Source organism: Peromyscus maniculatus, chromosome 2 (genome assembly GCF_049852395.1).
Source record: "Peromyscus maniculatus bairdii isolate BWxNUB_F1_BW_parent chromosome 2, HU_Pman_BW_mat_3.1, whole genome shotgun sequence".
In the NCBI taxonomy this organism is placed as follows: Eukaryota; Metazoa; Chordata; class Mammalia; order Rodentia; family Cricetidae; genus Peromyscus; species Peromyscus maniculatus.
This window is the reverse complement of record NC_134853.1, coordinates 146,793,737-146,817,661: the sequence shown is the minus strand read 5'-3', so window position 1 is coordinate 146,817,661 and position 23,925 is coordinate 146,793,737. Positions and strand designations below refer to the sequence as shown.

Sequence of the window (23,925 nt, the reverse complement as noted above, 5' to 3'; positions counted from 1 at the left end):
ACGCAACAGGATCACAAGTTCAAAACCAGCCTGAACAACTTAGCAAAGCCCTGTCTCAAAAGTAAAAAGGGAGCTGAGGAATCCAGCTCTGTGGGAGGGGCTTGGCAAACACGCATAGAGTCCTAATTCAGTTCCTAGCTCTGCTCCCCACGCTTGTGTGTGTGTGTGTGTGTGTGTGTGCGCGCGTGTGTGTGTGTGTGTGTGTGTGTGTGTGTGTGTGTGTGTGTGTGCGCGCACGGGGCGTTTTGTGGAATAGATTCCCATCTCTGTACCAATGAGGGTGCACTGCTGTTTTATGGGACACACTTTGTTGAATGGGGTTTGATGGACGGTCACGGGTGAGATCTCTTAAAGCATGGAGAGGGTAGAGTCTCAGCAGTAGTTACTGGATGACTTCTGTGACACAGACAGATGCGTGGGTCCTGCAAGTTTCCTTGCTGGTGAGAAAACGCGGACCACGCTCACAGGTCACTGTGTAGTGAAATCTTCACGGAAGTTGCTCTGACCTGGGACCCTGGAGTCCTGGCCCAGAGGCCGGTCCCCGCCACACTCACCCTTGCCGTGGGACGTCTCGATGACCCAGGTGCAGTTCAAGTTGTTGGGGTAGAAGTCAGGGAACCCGGGTGACAAGATGGTACCACTGGAGCCTTGGATGAAGCCACCACAGAGAGCTGCAGGAGTGAAGAGGGCAGAGAGAGAGTCAGAGTGCCTCAGAGAGCTCCCCTAACCATCCTTCTTGGGCCCCATGAACCCCCAAACCTCCAACCTCACTGATGGGGGGTGGGCAGTCAGTGACTGGGGCTCCCGGTTTCTCAGGGCAGGAAAAGAATGTTCTCTCCAGCGCCCCCTGCTGGCGCGCCTCACCTTCACAGCTAGGAAGGGCCCGACTCCACTGGAAATTCGGCTCACACTCCAGGGGCTCCCCATCGCTTAATGTGTAGCCTGAGTCGCAGCTGAAGGTCACCAGAGCACCCACATAGAAGTCGTTTCCATGACGCTGTCCGTTGACGGGGATCCCTGGGTCCAGACAGTGGTCTGACTGCAGTGTGATAGCTGGAAGAGAGAGGTCACAGCTGGAACAGACAGCGTGTGATGGCACCACGGAGGAACCCCTCCTGGGTTTACAGAAGCAGAAGTTACCAGTTGCCGACTCGTGACTCATGAAATGTGGCCCTTGGTATTCACGAGGGGCATTCGAAGGCCCAGCTCTCAAGCAGGCTGGGCTGGTTAACACACTCAGTGCAAGTCGACTGAAGGCATGCTATGGGTTAGGCACTAACTATACAAAGGCTTGGTGACAAAATCGTGGGTAAGCAAATGACTCTGTCATCATGATGCTCTCAGCCCATACCCATGGCACTTCCTAATTTGGTCTGGAAAGTACTGAGGTGAGGTTAGCCCTCTAAATCAAGGGGACGAACGGGGAAGATGATTAGAAGTGGCAGGTGTGAGGGAGATGCCAGCTAACTTCAAGGTCGTGGTCAGTCATGACCTTGCGGGGTGTAAGGCAGCACCCAATCACCTGCAGACAGAGGAAGCTGAGAGGTGTGCACATGGGACCTGGCCTGAGGGTTGTGAGCATCTCAGTTCCCATGACCGGTGAGAGGGGCTGAGAATGAGGCAGCAGCTTCTGAGTGCATTTTATCAGATGGCGGGGAGCTGGGCCCATGGAGGAGCACAGTCAGGGGGCTTTCACCCACCCAGGCCAGCCTGGTTCTCTCCCTCTTGGCACCAACCACTGAGACTCACTCTCATAGCGGAGCTGGAAGCCAATGTCTGAGTGACTCTTGTCGGTAGAGAAGAGGAGATAGAGGTAGTTGCTGGTGCTGATGAGGAACTGGGGCACCTGGGTCCCGTGGTAAACGCCAATCAAAGGGGCTGAATATGTCCGTCCGTCTCGCACTTCCAGGGTGTCGTAGTTGACTTCGGTTTTAAACCTACCAAACGATGCAAATGGAGATATCTTAAGAAACGCAAAGCGTATCATTTGCCCCCGCTTCACCCAAGGCTCCAGACAACTAGATTCCAACAGACAGGATATTTTAATATAATTTGCATACATTTACTAATCAATGTGGAAGGGCTTCCTCTACTGTGGTTAACTCTCTTCCTTCTTCCTCTCTAAAAAGTGCATGGGCACTCAGTCCTCCCTAGAACATGGCCCAGAATCCATCTTAAGACCTGGAGACAATGTTTGAGGCCAGAGATCCCTCTGCCGAAGCCCCAGGATCAAATCTGGTTTTTGGCTTGGGGAACTAAGATTAACTTTGACATCTGTAAACAGATGTTTAAAAACCCAAAGCAACAAGGAGTGTGTCAACACAGACAAAGTGCCTCATGGAGCACAGCATGCTGCCTGTGCCAACCTTCACCGGACAGTTTGCAGACCATGAATTTCACACCACTGATGCTCCATCTGGAGGAAGTCTCGGCTCATACCTGGGAAGCTACTTTCCCACCAAGGGGCTTAAGCAGAGCCTGGGAGTGGGGCACTTGAGCAGGATTTAGGACTGAGATTGGGGAGCACTCCTTCCCATGCTGAGGCTATGTGGCCTGCAAATGCCATGGGTCTTCAGCTTCTAATGGTGTCCCCTTGCCATCTCTTTTTAAGGGCATAGTAGACAAAGGGCTCTAGGGGCCCAGGCCATCACTCACTTCCCTTGTCCTCCCCAGCCAGACTCCCAGTACACCAACCAGACCGAAGTGTAAAGCTAGTGAGCCCTGTCCCCACACAAGGCAGTGACTCCCATGTCCTCCCCCTCCCCGCTGATGTTTTAGTATCACGTTCCTTCCCCCAACTCTGTCATAGGGTAGACATCATCCTGACACCCTCCTCCCCGAGGCTGTGGTGGGCAGCACCTGTCGAACGTAATTTTGATGGGGTATCCGGGCTGAGCCTCTATCACCCAGGCACAGCTCAAGGCGTCCTTGTAGAAGCCAGGCCAGCCTGGAGAGAGGATGGTCCCGCTGGGCGAAGTCAGGTGACCACCACAGGGAGCTGGGGGGACAGAGGGAGAAAAGCGGATTTGTTAAGAGACAAATGAACGAACAAATAAACAAAAACTCTCTCTATAAAATGTGTCAGCCAACAAGGACTTGTTTTGTTTTTTTCATGGAAAATTACATAAAGCCTGAACTGTGAGCTTTGTCGACTGGGACCCTTATAGATGTGACTGGTTACATCATTTGCACGTTTATAAAAGGCCTAAAGGGAAAGACTGAAAATTCTTTCAGCGAAGTCTGTTTGTCATTCCAGTGGGGCTAATATTTGGGTCACGCTGCCTTTTTCTTTGTTCCCTGCTCAATTGTCAGGCCTGAGGCAGAGGCATCAGCTCAGTGCACTTCTTCCCATCAACACTGGGGAGACAGTGGCTAGACTTGGGGTCAGCTCAGGGCAGTGCTGTGTCTCGCCACACTATGAGTACCATATTATTTGCCTGCTCCAACAGGGATGCCCAGTATTCAGCATAGCGCCCGACACACAACTGTAGCTCAAGGTTGTTCAGTGATGGGTAAAAGAATGGCCACAAGGATGGATGGATGCAGTCCAGGGCAGGTGACTCTTCAGGCCACCGGCTGGTTCATCCCACCCTCTGGCTGGCTTCGATCTCATGAAGCATGCCATTGCCTCCTGCTTAGGCTCCTTCCCATGATTCCTTCTTCCAGACACACTGCCCTAGCCTCCAGCCTGTGTGATGGTCATCAGAGCGACTCCATCACTCTTCCTTCAGGAAACATGGTGGCAGACTGTCATGCTACGTCTCGAGGCTGCGTTGGCCAATAGGACAAGAGCATGAGTGATGCCTGTCTTATCCATGTGGACATGTTGAAAGCAAGTGGCTTGCCAAGGTTCCTCTTCTTGTTTCTGTGACTGTGAAAACAGCCGTCAAGATGGAAACCCACCTGGAGTCATCTAAGCGGCTGCTTAATTTCCCCCCCTTCCTTTCTTCCCTCCTTCCCTTTCTATCTCTCCCCTCCCCACCACACACCCTTCCCTTTTAGATACGGGGTCTCATGTAGCCCAGAATGGCCTCAAACTCACTATGTAGCCAAGGATGACTCTGATTCTGCCTCCATCTCCAGAGTGCTGGGGGAACAGATAAGCACCCCCACATCTAGCTTATGTGGGGCTGGGGATCAAACGCAGGGATCTGCACACGCTAGGCAAGCGTTATACTAGCTGAGGTGCACCCTTGGCCCAGGGATTCTTCTCCTAAACATACTGTATTTTACGGGTTTAAGTGTCTGGCCAGCCTGTCTGTCAGTGCACAATGTGTGTACCTAGTGCTGAACAAGCCAGAAGACAGGGTCATATCTCCTAGAACTAGAGTTATGGGTGGTTGTGAGTAGCTGTGTGGGAGTCGGGACTTGAACCTGGGTCCTCTGGAACAGCAACCAGTGCTCTTAACTGCTGAGCCATCTCTCTAGCCCCAGCCCAGACATTCTTAATAGAAAAAGTACATTAGGATTTTAACACAAAAGGTAACAACAGTAATGACAACAGGAAAAGGTGTCAATACTTCTTGATGACTTACTCACTGGGTTGCTTTACTATGTCATCCAAACGCATGTTAATAATGTTGTTATCCCAATTTTACTAAGGAGGTAATGAAGGCCAAGCAGGTTAAGAACCTCGATAAAGGACATTAAGCTAATGAAGTCAGAGCTGAGATTTAACCTGAAGACCTCTATCTCCAAATCCTGCTGCAGCACAGAGCACACCACGGTCCTACAGACAGAAATGAGGGGAAGGGTACCCAGCGCTTGCCAGGTGGCGGGGCTTAGCGTGGATTATCCTCGTGAAAACTGCGGAGCAACAAGGCACATGTGTTATTACCCTCATTCTATAGGAGGGAATGATTGCTCTGATTTCTGCGAGTGGAGGCTTAGAGAAACTAAGCAATTAGATGGCGTCTATATAAAACACCGAGAACTAAATCACACATGTGTATTACCGCTTCTGTAACTCTGGTTTTCCAAACCCTTCCATCATCTCACAGAATCATTTCCTGCATCGCATGTTTGAGAACTCAGAGGTGGGGAGGATGTGCCTGCTTCTGTGCCCCGGAGGTCTCAAGCAGACACTGAGTCTTGGCTCACATTCATTCCAGGCCCCGCCTCTCTGGCTGCAGGATGTTGACCTCCTTGTTCAAGTTCCGGGAAGCCACAGACCAAAGGCAGTGTTGCGTGCCCTGGCTGCAGACGAGTAAATACAGCCCCCTCTCAAATCTCCAGGGGGGAATTTATTTCCTTCTTTGCCTGCCCCCCCCCCATGTTCCGGCTTCTCTCTTCCACTATACTGCTTTAGACGGCTAATCTCTTCTTGTGCACACATGATGGCCAACTGACCTCGCTATTCAATCCTGCATTCTGTTACTTGCATATTCCAGAGCGGCCCATGACTGGCAGGATCTAGAGAGGAGGAGTCCTAGGTGCAGTGTCTCTCTAACAGTCCAACTTCTGAACATCACTTAGAGAAATAGCATCACACTTCCTTTATGGTTCATCGGAGTGAGCACTAATACTTTAATACTAATTTAACATTTAAAGAATCTGTTGTTGTTTTTGACTAAATGCATGCAGTGTGTCTCTATGAGTGCAGCTGTCCTGCGTTCTATTAATCTAAAGAAGAGGAAATATGAAAGTTAAATTAGGGGCTGGAGAGATGGCTCAGTGGCTCAGAGTGGGAGCTGATCTTGCAGAGGACCTGAGGTCAGTTTCCAGCACCCCCAGGGTAGGGGGCGGCCCAGTTTGCGGTCACCTGCAGCTCCAGCTTCAGTGGAGCTAACACCTTACTGGCCTCTACAGGTTCCTGCACTCATAAACACATAACCACATACAGACATGCATATGCACGCACACAAGTAGAGAGTAAAAATAAAACTTTCAAAAGTTAAATTAGTATCACAGTGTTAGTACCCACGCGGATGAGCAATTGGTGAACAGGTAAATCAGGAATATGGAGCATCTTCCCCATGGGTAGAAGGGATATATACTCAGAGCTTTACTTTCCTTAAATGTACATCGTTTTTGACAGCTTTAACTCTGGAACTACATAATCACTTTGGATAATTAAAATGATTATTGATGTACAATTTCTAAAAACTTAAACCAAATACAATACTATATTGCACATTTATGAATAAGAACCTAAAGAGATTTTAAAAGACAGCAATTTGATAGCCCATCTCTGTGAGGAAATAATGATAGAATTGGGGGAATAATGATGACGATGGTGATGATGATGATGAGGACGATGAAGAAGACAGTTTTGGTAAGCATGTTATTGTCGGCAGCACTGTCTTTACTATCCCAAGAGTGCTGGATACGCATCACAACACGTGAAGTCAGGATGGTGCTGTGTGGGATTTGCACTTTTGAGCGTGAGTAGAAAGACAGGTGAACAGGGTGTCAAGGAAGATAAGGTAAAAAGATAAAAGCTTCTTCATCTGAAATGAAATGAACCTGCATGCATTTTCTTCGATAAAATATTTCCCAGCTGTGTTCATTGAAAAGGCTTACAAGCACGGGGTGAGTCAATGGTAATAAGCACCCTTAGTACTCAGCTTCTAAACATCCATTTGCACTAAAAGGTGCCTTAGAGAAAGAGATGCTAGGTCAGGGGTGGAAAACGTCCAAGAAGAGGCTGGGCCATCATCAAAGGGCTCCGGCTAGCCAGGAGGACAATGTGGGCATCACTCAGAATGAGAACTGTAAACAGACAAGATAAATGTATATCCATTGACCTCTAATGATGTTTAAAACGATCCAACTTAGGAAGATGTTAGGGAGTCCATTCATTAATATGCAAATAATAAAAATTTGTAAAATAACTGTCTCTATGATCTTTCCATTTTGAACTATATCTTAGCATAAGATATGTTTCCTTCAAGTATGCCAGCTCATAAAAAGATGGAACAATGAAGTGTTACCATTCTGCAGCCTCCAGCCTGGGATCATAGACAGCTCCTACTGTCCCAAAAGAGAGGCAATAGGACATTATGTGCCTTTGATGGAGACACAAAGCCCCGTCTATTACATGGTCTGTCAATTAAAAAAATGAAAAGGGAATCTGAGTCTGATTAAGTGTCTAGATCTTAGTGCCAATTAAAGAAATACAAGAGAGAAGGGGTCATGTAAACTCAGGGGAGTGATCTGTAGAATTCAGAGTTCAAAGGGCTGGGGGATGGCTCAGTCAGCAGAGTGGTTGCTTTGTAAGTATGAGGACCTGAGTTCAAGCCCCAGCACACATGCCAAAAGATGGGTGCATTATTGGGACTCTGCTGGCCAGCTAACCCAGCCTGACTGGGAAGCTGCAGGTCCCAGTAAGAGATTCTGTCCAGTAAAACAGGTAGGCAGCTCTTGAGAAATAATATCTGACCTCTGGTGCATGAGAGACTCTCAGAGAGAGACTGTCTGAACAAACAAAAACAATAGCAAAAAACAAACAAACAAACAAACAAAACCCCAAAAACCCAAGGTAGATGGCTCCTGAGGCACACGTGAGACTGTCCTCTTGTTTCCATGCGTGCATGTGAACATGCACACACACACGTGAACTCACAACCATGCATGCACACACATCTGCACACACATGTGCACCCTCACACTCTTATACATACATGCATTCTCTCTCTCTCTCTCTCTCTCTCTCTCTCTCTCTCTCATACACACACACACACACACACACACACACACACACACACATGCACGCATGCACACATACACCTGCACACACCTTCTCATACACAGACAAATTCAGAGTGCAAGCGATGTCTTGTTATGAATGATTCAGTTTAAAAAAGAAACCCTAGGAGGCAGAAATAGACTCCCAGAGATTAAGAAATGACTTGAGACCTGTCAGTCCGTCCCAATGCATGAACTAGAGAGTCACTTTAACACTCTTACACAGGTGCTCTTTTCTTCCTTAGAGATAGTCATAGAAATATAGCAGACTTTTCTTAGGGATGCAACATCATTCTGGAAGTTCATCCCAGAGCAGCATGGTGGTGCCTAGGGAACAAGTAGGCACACAACCCAAGCATCGCTGGCTAAGGAGGCTGAAAGGGAAGAGGGGGTCCTAACTTGATTAGGTGGTAAAGGCTCTCTAACAGGACAGAGGAGAGCTCCTGGACCTAACCCACTGCCTGGCACACAGGAGATGCCCGACATACATCCACGAAGGGATGAAATACTAGCTGTAAGCCAAGCTACTTGGACAGGAGGACCCTGCATTCAAGGCCCAGCTTTTGACATGGGTGTTGGGGATCCAAACTCAGGTCCTGCTTATGTGGCAAGCAGTCTACTTCTCGAGCCTCTCCCCAGCCACTGCTCCAGATCTTAAACAGTTTTCTCGTGGGGAATGAGCTTTACTTATTTTTAACTTAAAAAAAATTACGCATGGACATGGTTTGAAATTTTGAGGAGAGTCTCTTTAAAAGACTGCAGTATTGGCCGGGTGGTGGTGGTGCAGGCCTTTAATCCCAGCACTCGGGAGGCAGAGGCAGGCGGATCTCTGTGAGTTTGAGGCCAGCCTGGGCTACCAAGTGAGTTCCAGGAAAGGCGCAAAACTACACAGAGAAACCCTGTCTTGAAAAACCAAAAAAAAAAAAAAATATTTTGAAAAAAGACTGCAATATGAAAGTACTCACTGATCTCCCTTTTTCCCCCGATGTAATTCAGTGAGCCTGAATGTTTTCCTAAGTCCGGTTTGAGAGCCTTTGTTTTTAACGGGGACTTTAATTACCTCCATTGTCATAACTGATACATTTGTCTAAGTACTGTCATTGCTTTATGCTTTCAGTTTCTGAGACTTGTCTTTGGCGACAGGCAATATGCTTCCTTTTGTTTTAATTTCCTACTGGGATGTGAAAAGTAGAAAACCTGCTTTTTGTTCTCGGCGGGAATACTTTGAAGTCTTGCATGAAGACGTTTGATATTACCATGGATGCAGTGATATCATCCCCAAAGGGCAGCCCAGAATCCGGGTGTGAATTCTGGCGCTAGTGCTTACAGGCTGGGGCGGCGCTGGGCAGGTGACTCGTCTTCCTGGGCATCGGTGGGGACAATAACTACAGCTGCTTCCTGGGGCTGGTGCTAGCCTATGGTTATGTGACACTTGCCCCACACCTGTCACAGAGGGGCACGGCGATTTGGTTCTTCCTCGAAAGACAGACGATGAAGAGATGAATGTGCAGGACATCCGGGAAGCAGCCCCCTGCACCTGGAAACCTTGCTTAGGACACTTCTGACTTCCAGCACCCACAACCACAAATGCTGCTCTTGGCCACACCCAGCCTAGCCACCCAGGTGCGGCCCATGGCTGCTTTTGAGTGGCAGCGAGAGAGTGGAGCTGAGAGAGACCTTAGGGTCCACGAGGTTGAAAATATTCCCTCTCCGGTCCTTTAAGAAAACCTCTGTCCACTCCTGCCTCCAAACGTGCAGGTGACGATCTTCCGCCTGTCCAAATTTAGAAGCCATTTCCTTCTTACCCTGTTACAGTCTCTCCAAACTGGAGTGGCTCTCAGAATATATTAAAGGAGTGCCTGAAAGACCATTAGTGTCTTCATTTAATTGTCCACCAGGTGGGGATACTTAATTTAAAAAACACATACAGGAAAAATCGAGACGAAGACGCTGGTCGGGAGGCTGGGGCTCACCAGGCCCAGACGAAAGGAGGGCGCAGTGGTGAGCGTGGGGTCCTGGGCCCTGGCTCGCTCCAGCTCGAAGGTTTTTAACTTCACTGTTCTCTGACGTATAACCTTTTCCCCCAAAGGGCAGTCACTCCTGATCTGATTGGCCTGATGAAGAAATGGTCAAACTCAAGTTCGAATGATCCTAACCACCACAGCTACTGAGTGTTCTCTGTCTGCCAGCCACGCGCCCACAACAACTCAGCGGGGAGATCCCGAATCACCTGCATTTCAGGGGCGGGGCAACTGAGGCACAGAGAGGCCCTGTGGCTTCCCCACTGTGACCTGGCTGGTTGGCTGTAAGGTGGAGAGAGTAGGTCTGCTAGTGACACATTTCTCATGGGGGGGGGGGCGTTAAGACTTCATTCATTCATTCATTCATTCATTCATTCAACAAGCAGCATTGACTGAGTGTTGGCCAAGTGTTGGACACTCTGCAGGTGTAAGACTGTGAGCCAGGGTGGTGGCCTACTTCAGGGAGCTCACACACAATGGGAGCACAGCAAATACTAAAGGGTGCTTGCTTTATGCTTACGGAGACCCTTGAAAGATGGCTATCTTTTATCATCCACCCATCTCTTTTCTGTTTTTCAGTTGATGGGTGGTAAAGTGGCTTATCCGGTGGCCTCTGGATGGTCCTTCCTATCTCACCCACCTGTCGGCTGGGTGGCAAAGCCCCCTCAAAGGCCCTCCCCTCCTTATCCTCCTGGGACCTCTCACTTGTGGGGTGGGGTCTGGATCTAAGGTGGTAGGTATCCTTCCTTTGTCTATCACAGAGATGAGAGGGAACAGGTTTCTACTCTCAAAACCATAGCCCCTGACTGTCCAAACAGCACAGCTGCCCTTAACGTACCGTTGGGACATGTAACATCTGTCTATTGAGAGTCTCACGGAGCACCGATCTGTGTCAAGCCTTGTGCCTGGTACACAGATTTGTTATGAGCCCTGTCCTCAGGAGGCATAACACAGATTACTGCGTTTGAAATCTGCTGTCTGCTGGACCAAATGCTTGTCTGGGAAGTTTCAAAACTGCCCTGAGACACACGGCAGGGCTGGGCAGATGCTGTAATGAGCCTGGCACTTGCTGAGAGTCACGTGTCTTCCAGTTGGCCTGTTCTGCATCACCTGGAGAGTGACCATGGGATATCAAGGCAGCATTTAAGGGGCACAGCTGTTGGAGCAGGGAGAGGCCAGAAGTGATAGGAATGAACATATGCAGGAAAGGACAACAGGCAGCCTTGAGAGGGTAAACTCAGAGTGCTGGCATCCCTGCGTGTGGGACTGCAGGATCATCGGGACAGGAACTAGAAACCCAGGTTCTCACAGCTGTCGTATCGTGAGCTCTGAGCTGAAAGAAGACACACTTTGGTGGCTGATATGCCAGAAGGAGTTTTTCCAGTTTATTGTCTGGTCACAATTCAAATTCCCAGGCAAAGCATTCCCATCAGGTCTCCCACCCCGGTATGACGGCAAGGAGAGGCCCTGGGTCACTGAGGAGAAGATGGATGGATGCAGAGATGGACCACAGAGGTTGGAGGCACTCATTCCCTCTCCTCAGCCCGCAGGCTGACAGCCGCGGTCCCAGCCCGTGGGTACTCACCTTCACAGCGCAGTACAGCGCTGTTCCACACCACGCTGCCCTCCTTCAGAACGCAGGTGATGGTCTCAGAGCCTTGCGTGCCGAGAAAGCCTTCATCACACAGGAAGGAGATGGAGCTTCCCAGCTGCAGACTGTCACCAAACCGCTTGCCATTGACTGGAACGCCAGGATCTGGGCACTCATTATGTCTGAAGGCTGGGGGGAAAGAGGGGGGAGGGGGGGGAATCCAGGCCATGATTAGACTGGGTTGACACACAGATGGATAGCCAAAGAAAAATGAGCTGCCTACAGCCTCAGAACTCCATGGCTTCCTCAAGAACTTGGCATGCTGGAAGGGATGCTAGGTGGCCCAGAACCTGGGACCCTGTGGTTATGACGGACAGAATCCACTGGCCACAAAACAGGCACACATTGAACTTGATCATCAGCCTGTCTGAGCACTACATTCTAAGGGATGCTGACAGATCAGGCCGTGAGCTGTGTTCCTCATGGTAGCTAATTGTATCATGTCAAAATTCTATCATGGAGATATGATTATCCTACTTTACCAGAGGGGAAACTGAGGTTCCACGCAGCTAAAGTGGCAGATCTGTCTCTTCAGTGTCAAATCCATTCCCTGCTTCCGATGGCTAAGGGATCACGGACGCTGCGGGGGAGCTGGCTCCCAGTCCTGTGGCACTAATGGACACCACACATCATAAAGTGGGTGCCCTGGAATTAGCCCTGTCGGAAGCCATAGCCTTTATGTCCTTGCCTCGTGCCAGGGTTGCTTCTCCTTCTGCCAGGCAATTGATAATGTGGCGAGTGAGCCGAGGAAAAGAGACGGGACCCTGTGAGTGATACTGAACCTTGGCTCTTATCAGTATGTGGTCCTGGGCCACCTTTGCCATGTATGATAGGTCAGCTTCCTGACCTATAAAATGGATAATGCACATCTCTTGCGGGGTCATTCGGGGTCATTCTGCAAGTTGATAAGAACATGATGGAGGAGGGTTTGGTGATAGATAAGCCTGGATTTCTTGAGCATGAGTCCCCATCCTCCAAGTGATTCCCCTCTCCTTTCCCCCCATGAAAGGATACCCTTTCCTCCACCTCTACCAAGAGCATTCCAGGTCTTCCTCCACCAGATGATGCCTGGGAAGCTAGACTCATATCTGCCTCACTGTGTGAAGGATGGCAAACAGACTCCATCACGGCATGTGAGTGTACCATTTTGAAGTCTAGTTTCCAAGCCTCAGACATCAAGACTGTTGATTTAACACAAGCAGGGCTGAATCTCTACGCCCTCCTCTGTGAAACACAAGGGTCCAGGTCAATCTAGACGTAGTTTTCCGCTTGTCTTCACTAGGAACGAGGACCATGAAGTTGAAGTTGACACTGAGAGCTGAGATCAGTGGAGCTTGGGGCTTGGAAGTCAAAACCCTACCAGTCACATATATGTACACATGCACAGACATGTATGCATACATCTCTGCATGCATGCGTACACACCTCTACAGCAATGATTTGGTGCTGTTTCTAACATCGCAGAGCATGCAAAGGCATGGGAAGACGAACAACGTATGTGCTCCTTTTTAGAGCTCATGGCCTCGTGGTAAATGGGTTTGAGGACAGAGAAACTAAAGGTCAGTGCTGGGCCAGCATGCACGGGAGATAGATAGAGAGAGAGAAGGGAGACACACACACACACACACACACACACACACACACACACACACACACAGGGAGAGACAGAGACAGACAGAGACAGAGAGACAGAGAGAGAGAGAGAGAGACAGACAGAGAGAGTCCTCTACTTCTGAACCTAGGTCCTTGGGACAGGAACTTCCTGGTGAAATGGGGTATCCCAGGGGTGTTGATTATTTCCTGTGAGTCTACTGCCCTGGATTGGGTGGGGAGATGAACAGGGCTTTAGCTTGGGTTACAAGTGGCCTATCCCGTGGCATCTACATTTAAAGGGTGGGCGAGACAAGGAACAAGGCTTCTGTGACAAGGGTGGGAGCTGGGGTTGGGAGGAAGATCTGTCAGAATGCAGGAGATGGACGAGCAACTGCAGAGCATTTTGTGTGTGTGTGTGTTTGTGTGTGTGTGCATGCATGTGTGTATGTGTGTGCGTGTGTGTGTGTGTGTGTGTGTGTGTGTGTGTGTGCGCGCGCGCGCGTGTGTGTGTGTGTGTGTGTGTGTGTGTGTGTGTGTGTGTGTGTGTACAGGAGCCTGAGTCAGAGCCTACATTGCCCATCCTGTGGAAAGAAGCTGTTCACGGCTCAGCAGGCCAGCTTCAGTCCCACTCAACTCCCAGTCATGGCCAAGTTCACCAGGTTTATGGCTTCCTGTGGCCTCATAACGGATTGTTGCTCCCTGGAAGCTTGCTGTTCCCAGGTCTTGCCTACTTCCCATGTCCACTGAATCCAGGAGACCAAGAAATCAGGAGAAGGAAAAAAAAAAAAAAAAAAGGAAACAACAACCCACTGCTGAGCTCCAGGTTGGGCTACAGGCTCAGGATGGAGACGGACGGTCACAACTTCCATACTGGCTGTGAGAGGGACTGTGAGAAATGACTTAGGAGTGGCTGCGATAAGCCATGGAAACCCAGCTCAAGGCCGTTGCTTCTGCTTGGATTATGGGGATGGGACTTGGGCAAGGCCGAATGTAGAACGGCCGTGGTCAATAGGAAGCAGCATTTGGGGATACAGGAGTGGGGAGCTGAGGAGAGAACCCAAGGGCCTTTCTTCCCGAGAGCCTCCCTTTTCCAGGGAAAATCTAGGCTTCTTTTTACCCTATGAGATATCTGTGGAAATAGACGCTTACAGGCTGGGACGTCTCAGAAACGAGCAGCTGGCCCGGCAGACAGCTCTACGCTTCTTCCCAGGGGCTGGGAGCTGCAGCAGCGAGTGTCTGACCCAGCAGCAAGGCACGCGTTGGAGCTAGCTCACTGCACTGATGACCCTCCATGGGGTCACGCCTTCGGTCCCTCGCCCGGGAGAAGCTCAGGGGTACGTAGAGTCAACTGTGACAGAGGGAACACTTACTGGTGAAGGTGATGTTGAAGCCTCTCTTCCCTGTGGAGTGGTCGGTCTGGAACTCTAGACGGGCCACGTGGCCGCTGCTGGTGATGGAGGAGGGGAGCTGATTTCCCGAGAAGGTGCCAAGAACTGGGGCCTCCGCGGTGGCTCCATCTTTGATGACTAGGAAATCGAACTGAGGCTCCACATCGATGTCATTGAAGGCCAGATGGATGCGGCTCTCAGGCCGGGCCAGGATAAGCCAGACGCAGTGGAGATGGTTGCCGTAGTCCTCAGGGTAGTTGGGAGACAGGACGATTCCAGAGGGGCTGGTGAAGTTGAAGAAACAGGAAACTGAAAGGGAAGAGCAGTGGAGGTCAGGAGGTACCCCCCATATTTTGCAGGGGTCTCTGAAGGCTGGCATTGGGAGCATTTTCTTAGTCTTTAGAGAAGTAGAAAGAATGAACGACACCAGGGTTGGGCTGGACTGGCTGAGCTCAAGGCTGTAGGTGGGAGGCATGCTTGCTTCCATGCTGGGTATAGCATTGAAGAGTCCCTTTGGCAAAAGGCAGATATAGCAGAGTTTTTTTTTTTTTTTTTTTTAATTAGTCTTTCTCCCTTCAATATGTCCACCCTAGGCAGCTTTCGCTGCCCTTGGTCCCTTGTGCTGGGGAAAAAACCGTCATTCAAGCAGACTTGAAGAGGCATAGCCTTGACCCTTCTCAGCTTGGTTTGTAGTAGGAGAGAGGACATGGCTTACTGATAGAGGGGTGACAATCTCCCAATAGAGAGGGCATGTCCACCTCTTCCCTCTAAATACCTTTGCTAGGAGAAGATTCATGTCACATCCACAAGGATTCCAACCCCTTCAAACTAGAGCCACACTAGGCTGATGATGCCATATTTCAGAGGCCAAAGCTTTTGCAGAACAGGGTCGGGACCCGTGACGGGGTCTACACGCTCTGCTCACTCCCTGTCACCTCTCCCCACCCTACTCTTTAGGATCCACTCTGATGGGAGTCTTGGGCCATCCTCACACCACTTCCTAACAGACCCCGCAAGGAGGTTTAGGGAGAACACGGCAATGCATGGAAAAGCAAACCAACGTGCTAAGCCAGAACTTAAAAGGAAAATGGCAGGGTGGAGAGAAAAAAAGAACTGCAGTAGCTATGATAAGGGGAACATTTCATTATTGAGTAGAAGTTTTTCCATTACTCTAGGAGTGTCCCCAAGTCAGGCAAAGAGTACACTCAGAGGATTTAGATGAGAAATTAGAATTATTGTGCAAATGTAGTGCACACCACTAGGGAAAGCATAAAGAAAAAAAAAACCCATTAAAAATCAACATTGATGAGGTTGTATAGGAGCTCACGCATGCAATCATTGTGTGCTGCCAACTAAAGACGCCATCTTTTTGGAAGGGAGTGTATGATCTCTTAGGAGTCACAGACCACGCCACACTCCAACTCTGTAATCTCTAGGAATTAATTCAAAAGAAAAAGAGACACGGGGACAAAGATGTTGATAGTGACATAATTCTATCACAGAGGAAAAATGCCAACCACCTATATGTCAGCCCAATAAAGGGAAGTAAATTATAGTCTTTAATGTGGCACGGTGCGAAGGTAATCATTAAAGTGATAAATACGACCCTGTGGAAAGAGTGCTAACTATCATTTTAAGTAAAATAGGGGGTCATAAAATTATATGTGTACTTTTGATGATAGCTATTAAATGCTTGTTTATATATGGGTAAAGATTGGACAAGAGCCCCCAAATAAAAACTGTATTAAGGTTGTAGGTTTCTGGGTGACTTCTTTCCAAATGAAATTATGTTTAATTTTTTTGTGGCTGCAGGAATGCTACAGGCTCACTGTAAACAAACAACTCCAAAGAGGTAAAAATGAACACAAGCCACTGAGTAAGTCCCTGTTTTAGCACTGACATTTTTCCACGGTGTTAATGATAATGATACCTAGGGAGCTCGGGAAGTGGCTCAGTTGGTGAGCGAGTCTCGCGAGGACCCCAGTTCCATCTCTACCACCCATATGAAAAGCTGGGGGGTAGTGGTGTGTGTTTGGAGGTGAAGAGAGGAGATCTTCTGGGGTTTGCTGACCAACCCGCCAAGCCTGATCAGTGAGCTCCAGGTCCCAGGGGGAGACCCTGCCTCAAATAACAAGGTGAATGGCACCTGAGGAATGATACCAGAGCTTAGCCTCTGGCCTCTACACATATATGCACATGTGCACGCATGCACGCACACCCACACATACCCACAAACCCATGCACCGCTACACAGATACCAACATGCACACACACTCCCGCATATACACACACCAATAATACTGATGCTCGGATGAATCTACTTGAGTTACTAATTAGAATCAAGCCAAGATGAAAAATAAAATCAAGTTTGCTAAATTTGAAAGACAACAAACACGCAGAGGAAGCCCTGAGTCCGTGTGTGGGGTTTCAGGCTGGTTCTGCCTGCCCCACCCATGTCCTTTTCGGAAAGAAGTATGTCTTTTCCAGCCTCCACTGGAAACATTCCCATTCAATTCAGCAAAAGGGGCCTGGACCCTAAGATCCAGCCAGTTCATCCTTGCGATCACATTATTGCTTAAGTATAGAAAGAATCTGTGCCGGGGGAGAAAAGGGCATAAAAATGCTTTCAGGCAGTGCAAGATAAAGTTGATGGTGGTGATTATTATATATTATTGAACATTTACTAAGTATAGACACTGTTCTAAGCACTTCCATCAAAGACTCAATTTAGCCATCACAGTAACACCACAGGGTGGGTACTGTTACTACCCTCATTTAAAACTGAAGCCACCGAGTCACAGAGAGGGTCAGCAGCTGCCCACGGCCACACTAGCCCATGAATGGCAGGGCCAACCTTCAGCTGAAGCCTTCTGACTCCAGGAATGAAACTCATAGCCACCCCTTCAAACTCTCTCCCACCTATGAATCAAAGAATGTTCACGGGGTCTGAGTCTCTCAGCGGAGTCCTTGAGGAAGGTCCTCACATCAGCAGGAGATCTATCTGTCTACCCCAGGCATGACGTTAGCACTGAATTAGGCTAAACAGGGGATGTCCACACACAGCCATGCTGTCTCCAGATTTGGGTAAGTTCAGAAGGAGCACCATACAAATGATATCCAAAGGTAGCAACCTTTGAGACAGACAGGAGACAGTCACATGGTCTGTTAAAGAAGTCTAAGATGGACTGAAACAAAACAAAACAAAACAAAACAAAACAAAACCATCAAAAAAAAAAAACCAAACCAAAACAACAACAACAACAAAAAGCCCAAGCCATAATTTCTGACAAAAGATGAGCTGGGGCCCAGGAAGCATGTGTATAAACAGACTTGCTGTGGGAATTTAATTCCCAGCACCTGCGCCTGGCATCACCACGCTAACACTTGACTCGTTCGTCTTTCTGTGCAAAGGCACTCTTTTGCCTTGTTTCTCCATGGTGCTGGGAAGTGAACTCAGGACCCCTCACATGCTAGGCAGACATTCAACCACCAAGCTACATCTCTAGCCCTCAGGGGAACCGTCTGGGACCCCGGCAGCTGTTACATAGGACAGCTTAGCTTATCTTGCCAATCATTTTGACACTTGTCAGCGCATTATAGACTTTCTCTCTTCACTCCAATACACAGCCCCAGAAGATGTTTCTCAGAGCAGAAATCTTGTCCCCCTTGATTCTTTTAACTTCTAATGGCTCTCATAGCATCTGGCACACAGTAGGCACTCAACTAACACTTACTGAATTGAATCAATGAGCTCACACACCCTGAGAAGACGGTGACATCAGGACATCCACCTCACAAGACCATCCTGTTCCCAAACTCGGGCAACTGGATTGATTGGCCAAACTCAGGAACCCAGGGAAAAATAGTGTGGAGTGACCCTCTAGCATTTCTCTGAGACAGGGTACAAACATGGACCCAAGTAACGCAGGGTGCAATCCATCTGAACTGTTAGAGCCGAGATAACAGAAAGCTGCTTTCAGATGTCAAGGGTTTCAGGAATGTAATATTCGCATAAATATCATAAAAATGCCACTTGGAGGTTTTTTTCCCCCATGCAATGAAGAAATGAATCAAAGTGAAGAATTCAAGTACCAGCAAGGTGTGGTTCATAACAAATAAAAAGTCAGCAAAGAACAAATACAGTAATGAATCTGGCAACTGCTATGAAGGTGGTTGTAAAATGGAACATGAATGTAACAAATGTTCCTTGGAAGAGAACACATAGAATATCATTCCAGTCAGAGCCCTTGGGTAAAATATTTCAGATTCTACTGATACCATGGGGAAAGGTGGAGCGCAGAGAGATGCTAATTTCCTCATCTTGCAAGAAAGTCTGTTTTATAGTTTCTGTGGTTAATTAGAGAAATATAGGTTAGAGCATGTATTTAAAGATGTTAAGTGTAATTAGTAATAGAATATGAAGTAGCTTATCTTCAAAATTACCGAAAGGGGAGAAAGCAAAAGCAGTCAATTTAGAAAGAAAAAAAAAAAGTGGAATTCAAAGGAAAAACCACAGATGTTTTAAAGAGAGGAAATGCAAAGCAGCCTGCTTTAAAAGGAAGACAAAATGTAATTTGTAACAACAAATGTGGACAGGTTTACCTGCTAGTAAGACCAATCCCCCAACTGGGGATGAAACACACAGCTAAGACAATGGGACCCTGAGCAGTGACAGGACAGGAAGGACTGCCCAGCCTTTACCCTGGAAGAGGGTTCTGGTTCACCCAGTGCTTGAGTCCCCAAAGACTGCTTTCAGTTGGCTGAAGGAGCCCAGACATGAGGGCGATCTTCAATAGCAGCCTGGGTTTTAAAGTCCCTGGGGCTGGAGGAAGGGCTCCATGGGTAAACCGCCTGCCAAGCAAGCAAGCGGGGAGATGGAGCTGAGATCCCAGCATCCCTAGACAAGCCAGGCCCAGCAGGTGCCAGGGGTGGAGGTGGGCAGATCCCTGACGCCCATTGGCCGGCCAGCCCAGTCAAATCAAGGAACTTAAGGTCCAGGGAGAGGTGTTGTCTCAAAAATAAGGTGGAAAGTGGTTGAGGAAGACACCTGACGTTGACCTCTGGCCTCTATGAATGTGTACCTGCACACATCCATGTGCACACAGCACACAGCACACACACACACACACACACACACACACACACACACACAGACACACACACACACACACACAGACACACACACAGCTTTAAATTTAACACTCAGCTCTCGGCTATTATGTTACTCCTGGCTCCTGATCCTTCTTTAAGGTCAAGAGCCTTCTGGAGAGCTCCCAAGACATTTCTCCTCACATTCTGAAAGAGACAGGGCTGATTAACTGACACTATTAGAGCAAGAATATGGCCTTTCAAAGCTCTGTCTTTCAGCTCTAAAGAAGTGTTCTCTGCTCCACAGAGCTCTACCCTTCTGGCTCTGGAATATCACACCTCTGTTACATTATCAGCGAATGGGAGGAACTGGTTTCTCAGGGTACTGGAAGAGGACAAGTACCGAAAAAGAGCTGGATGGCATCGTCTCCATCAGCCACCCATCTTAGAAGAGGGAGAGACGGGGACCCTCCGCCACCGTGAAGTGGTTGCCAGGTTTGGTTTGAGAACCTCGTCCTGGAGCAGAGCTTTATGTCACAGCCTCGTCCTGGAGCAGAGCTTTATGTCACAGCGCTCTCACAAGGCCTCGACTCGAGAAATAAGAATGGAAGGAAACTCATTAACAACTAGGTCTGTAATTACTGTACATAATCAGAATTTCATATTGATCTTGAGTGGGAAATACGAGAGGCTTGCTAGAAAATTCACCGTGCTTTCCTTCTGGCGTCCTTCTGCTGGCTTCGCTGTTTTCAAAATGCCAATTAAAATGGATGGCTGATAAAGCCAAGGTTGCCTTCACTAATCCTGACAAAGACTTAAAGGCCAAAGATGATATTTACAGCACGGGTGGGAGGATTCCAGGATGAAGACATGTCAGTTACGATTTTGTGTGCCCCCAAGGCACTGATAGAGACACAATAAAATATCTAAATCCGAGGACCAAAAAAATAAGAAAGATTCCACAGGTATAATGATGCGTGTGTATTAGATGATGCTCTGTGGCTTTTAAACAAAACCTTTTTGTGTATTTGAAACAGGGTCTCACATATGCCAAGCTGGCCTTGAACTCCCTACACAGCCAAAGATGACCCTGAACTTCTGACCCTCCTGCCTGCATTGGGAGGATTGTGCAAGCATGCTTGGTTTCATTTGTTTTTCTGATATGTGGCCCTGCTTTGTAGCCCTACCTGGTCTAGTACTTGCTATGCAGCTCAGGTTTGTCTAAAACACACGGTGACCCTCCTGCCTCAGCTTGCTAACGCTTCACACAAGCTTGTGCCCGATGTCTCCTTGAAAAATGACCTTTCTTGATGCCCACAGAATATGGAAAACATGGACCTCATATTAGACTGCAAGGCTCGTTCTGCAAATTCAGCCACGCAACAAAACCGATTGTTTTGTTTGCAGGGAGGCAAATGTCACCGAGGCTAAGGACTTGTCTGTGCATCCTCTTGGCTGCTACGCTATCCATAGGACAGTGAGTGACATTCAGCAGACGGCTCCATCACTCCATCCAAATTCAAAACTCAAGCTCAATGGGAGCAACTCAGAGGCCACTGCATAGACAAGTGTAGAGCTTGGAAGAAAGGCCCGGTGACATTTACCTCTGTTCTCTGATAACGCCATGAAGTCAACAAGGAGAGAGGAATGAAAAAAGGCCCACTTTCTTGGAGCCTTCAAATAAGCTTCTGAGTTCAAAGGGGAAAGAAGAATTGAGCTGCCAATACCAGTGCCTCTGTGCTGCTGCTGCTGGCCCAATGCTGAAGGGAGGTGGTGGCTTTCACAGTCTTGCCCATGAGTGAGTAACAAACAAATAAGAAGGAAGTGAATGTTCCCACTGAAAGAGTTACAAAGAGAAAAAGTAAACAGAATTATAAGGAGAAGGGAGAATAAATTCAGAAGAGTTAAGAGTGGGGAGAAATGGCTGGTTTCTCAAAAGACAAAAAAATTTCTGGCTGATCTACTTAAAAAGCAGAGAGTGTAGTCTATATGTTCGTATGGGTCCATACTAGCATGTGTGCATGTGTGCACATGCAACACACACACACACACACACACACGTTTAAATACATAGAAAGTGAAAGAAGAGGCTCTAATACAGTTAGGTGATAATCTAATCACAAGAGATAGTATTCAACGTATTAATAAATGCACAGTTGTGGGGAAGGCTTGCCATGGCAGACACTGAATTTAATGTATTAACACTTGTTATAAAGCCACAATAAAAAAAAAACAAACCCGAATGAGTTGATTACAAATCCGAGAGCAATGTAACTGGGTAAAGGAAGTCCACAGAGTGTAGGAATGGAGCCTGCAACCAGGGGGGTTTCAGGAAGACTAGATGCCAAGACAAACGGCTAACCAGTTGTTTTGACAGCGGGTCCATATCTCACTCTGTGCATCATGGTAACACTAGAAGAAACTATAAGAAGACCTGCTTGCAGGTGTGGGTGTTGAGGAAGATGATTTTGTTATCCTGAGATGAGAGGCCTGAGAAAACAAGGCAGAGGGGTCTGGCTGTGTCTGTTCAGAGGCAAATAATACAAGGAAGATTTGCGTGAGTTCCGAGATGGGAGAGCAATTTCTGAACCTTATTCCAACGTCAGAAATCATGAGAAACAATTACTTCATATGGAAGAAACGGGAAACTTTTCGCATTTCAAAAATGACTATAAACAAAAGCTAAATGGTGAGGAACAAATGGAGGGAAAAATCCATGTGTTATCACAGCCAGGCACTCCCTCCACTTTGTATACAAAGAACTGCAAGTCAATAAAAGAGATTTGAAACAGAAATACTGGCCAAGGAAATTAAAAGGCAGCTCACAAAAGAATAAAGCCAGCCAACGAAGAGATAGAAAAATGTACATTTTCATAGAAAACAAAAATGCTAACTCCCAGTTGTTGCACCAACACACGAGAACACAGCACGGAACTCTGCAGGAAAAATAAGAAGGGCCGGCGGGGCCAAGGTAAGTAGCTACGAGCGAAAAAGGAGAAACAGAGTGCACGCATATGGGCAAGAAGGCTTCCAGGAGGAGGAATATTTTACTTCTTTGCGACAGTCTTGTGTAGATCAGGCTGGCTTCAAATTTAGCATTTACCAGGGGATTGCCCTGACTTTCTGATCTTCTGTTTCCACCTCCTCAGTCCTGGAATTCCAAACCTGCACCATCATACATTTTATGTGGTGTTGGGGACTGAACCCAGCATGTCAGGCCCTAGAGAGGCACTGTTTTATTCATTTTTTATTTGTTAATGACACTACATGTATTTGAAGGTCTTGAAACCTTAAGCCTCAACATAGGTCTGTTAAATCTTTTTTATCTTAATTTTTAATTATATGTGTGTGTGTGTGTGTGTGTGTGTGTGTGTGTGTGTGTGTGGTATGTGCATGCATGCAGGTGTGCACAGAGTCCAGAGAGGTTGGATCCCCTGGAGCTGGAGTTACAGGTGGTCGTGAGCCACCTGATATGGATGCTGGTAACTGGACTTGGGACCTCTACAAGAGCAGATGCAATCGAAACTGCTGAGCCCTCTCTCCAGCCTCCGAATCCTTTTCTTGGAGTATAATCTAGCGGTGTTTTAATGAGAAAAATGCTGGATCATTTCAAGCAAAAGAAGGAAAGGATGGAGACAGGGCTGGGGGGAGATGCCATGGGGCTGTAACCTTGGTGTCTTTAGCATTCGCAGTTGAGTGTGTTGTCTGGGAGGCAGAAGGCAAGGTCATCCTCAAGGACATTGTGAGGGCTAGGGTGGGTTTAGGGAGCGGAGACCGCTCACAGCAGTTCCCACAATCCAGTGGAGAACACAGATGGATTGCTGGGCACTGCTGCAGACCTGACTGAAGTTGGTCACTGTGAACTTACAGCAATGCCAATTTCCATGCTTGGGCGGTTTTCTGCAGCCATGCTCACCAGAGCACAAGTGGACCAGTCAGAGCCTTCCTGCTTTTTAAACCCAAGGCTTAAAAACTCTCCTGTCTTTTGCCTTATTCTGACATGTGTGTGTGCGTATATACATATACATGTGTATATGTATAAATATACACATACTATATATATGACTATTTCATTTTTAAAGAGAAAGCCTCGTGTAGCCTTGGCCTGGAACTTGCTATGTAGCCAAGGATGATCTTGAACTGATTCCTCTTCCTCCACCTCCTTCGTGCAGGTACCCACAACCTTGCCTGGTTTATGTGGTGCTGGGAATTGAACCCAGGACCTCACATATTCTAGGCAAATACTCTACCAACCGAGCAACACCCCCAGTAGTCAGTGTTTGCTAATGGACCCCTCAAGTTTTCTTGATACCATTTCTGGTGTTGGAGCTTGCTGAAAGTTACCATCCAACTTTGTTAGCTCTAAAGAAGCTGTTGAGGCCAGTCCCCTGTCGGGGCTCATCTTTATCCTAAGACTGACTTCAGTCTTTGTTTCCTCTGAGAGTACCAGGGATGTCTTCTAGAAATACACACTGCCAGAGAAGCCGCCCCGAGAGAT

General features: G+C 47.9%; 1 protein-coding gene across 8 annotated transcripts in view; it reads right to left on the bottom strand.

The window, feature by feature from the left end:
* The window catches only part of Csmd2 (CUB and Sushi multiple domains 2), a 576,074-nt gene that overhangs the window by 180,170 nt on the left and 371,979 nt on the right, over positions 1-23,925 (bottom strand). For all 8 annotated transcript variants that reach the window (XM_042271897.2, XM_042271900.2, XM_042271904.2 and 5 more), the window contains 6 exons: positions 14,322-14,648; positions 11,293-11,487; positions 2,860-2,998; positions 1,750-1,937; positions 865-1,053; positions 555-671 (listed from right to left, as the gene is read on the bottom strand). In XM_042271897.2, coding sequence (XP_042127831.1) covers positions 555-671; positions 865-1,053; positions 1,750-1,937; positions 2,860-2,998; positions 11,293-11,487; positions 14,322-14,648 — 1,155 coding nt within the window. The remainder of the gene's footprint in view (positions 1-554; positions 672-864; positions 1,054-1,749; positions 1,938-2,859; positions 2,999-11,292; positions 11,488-14,321; positions 14,649-23,925) is intronic.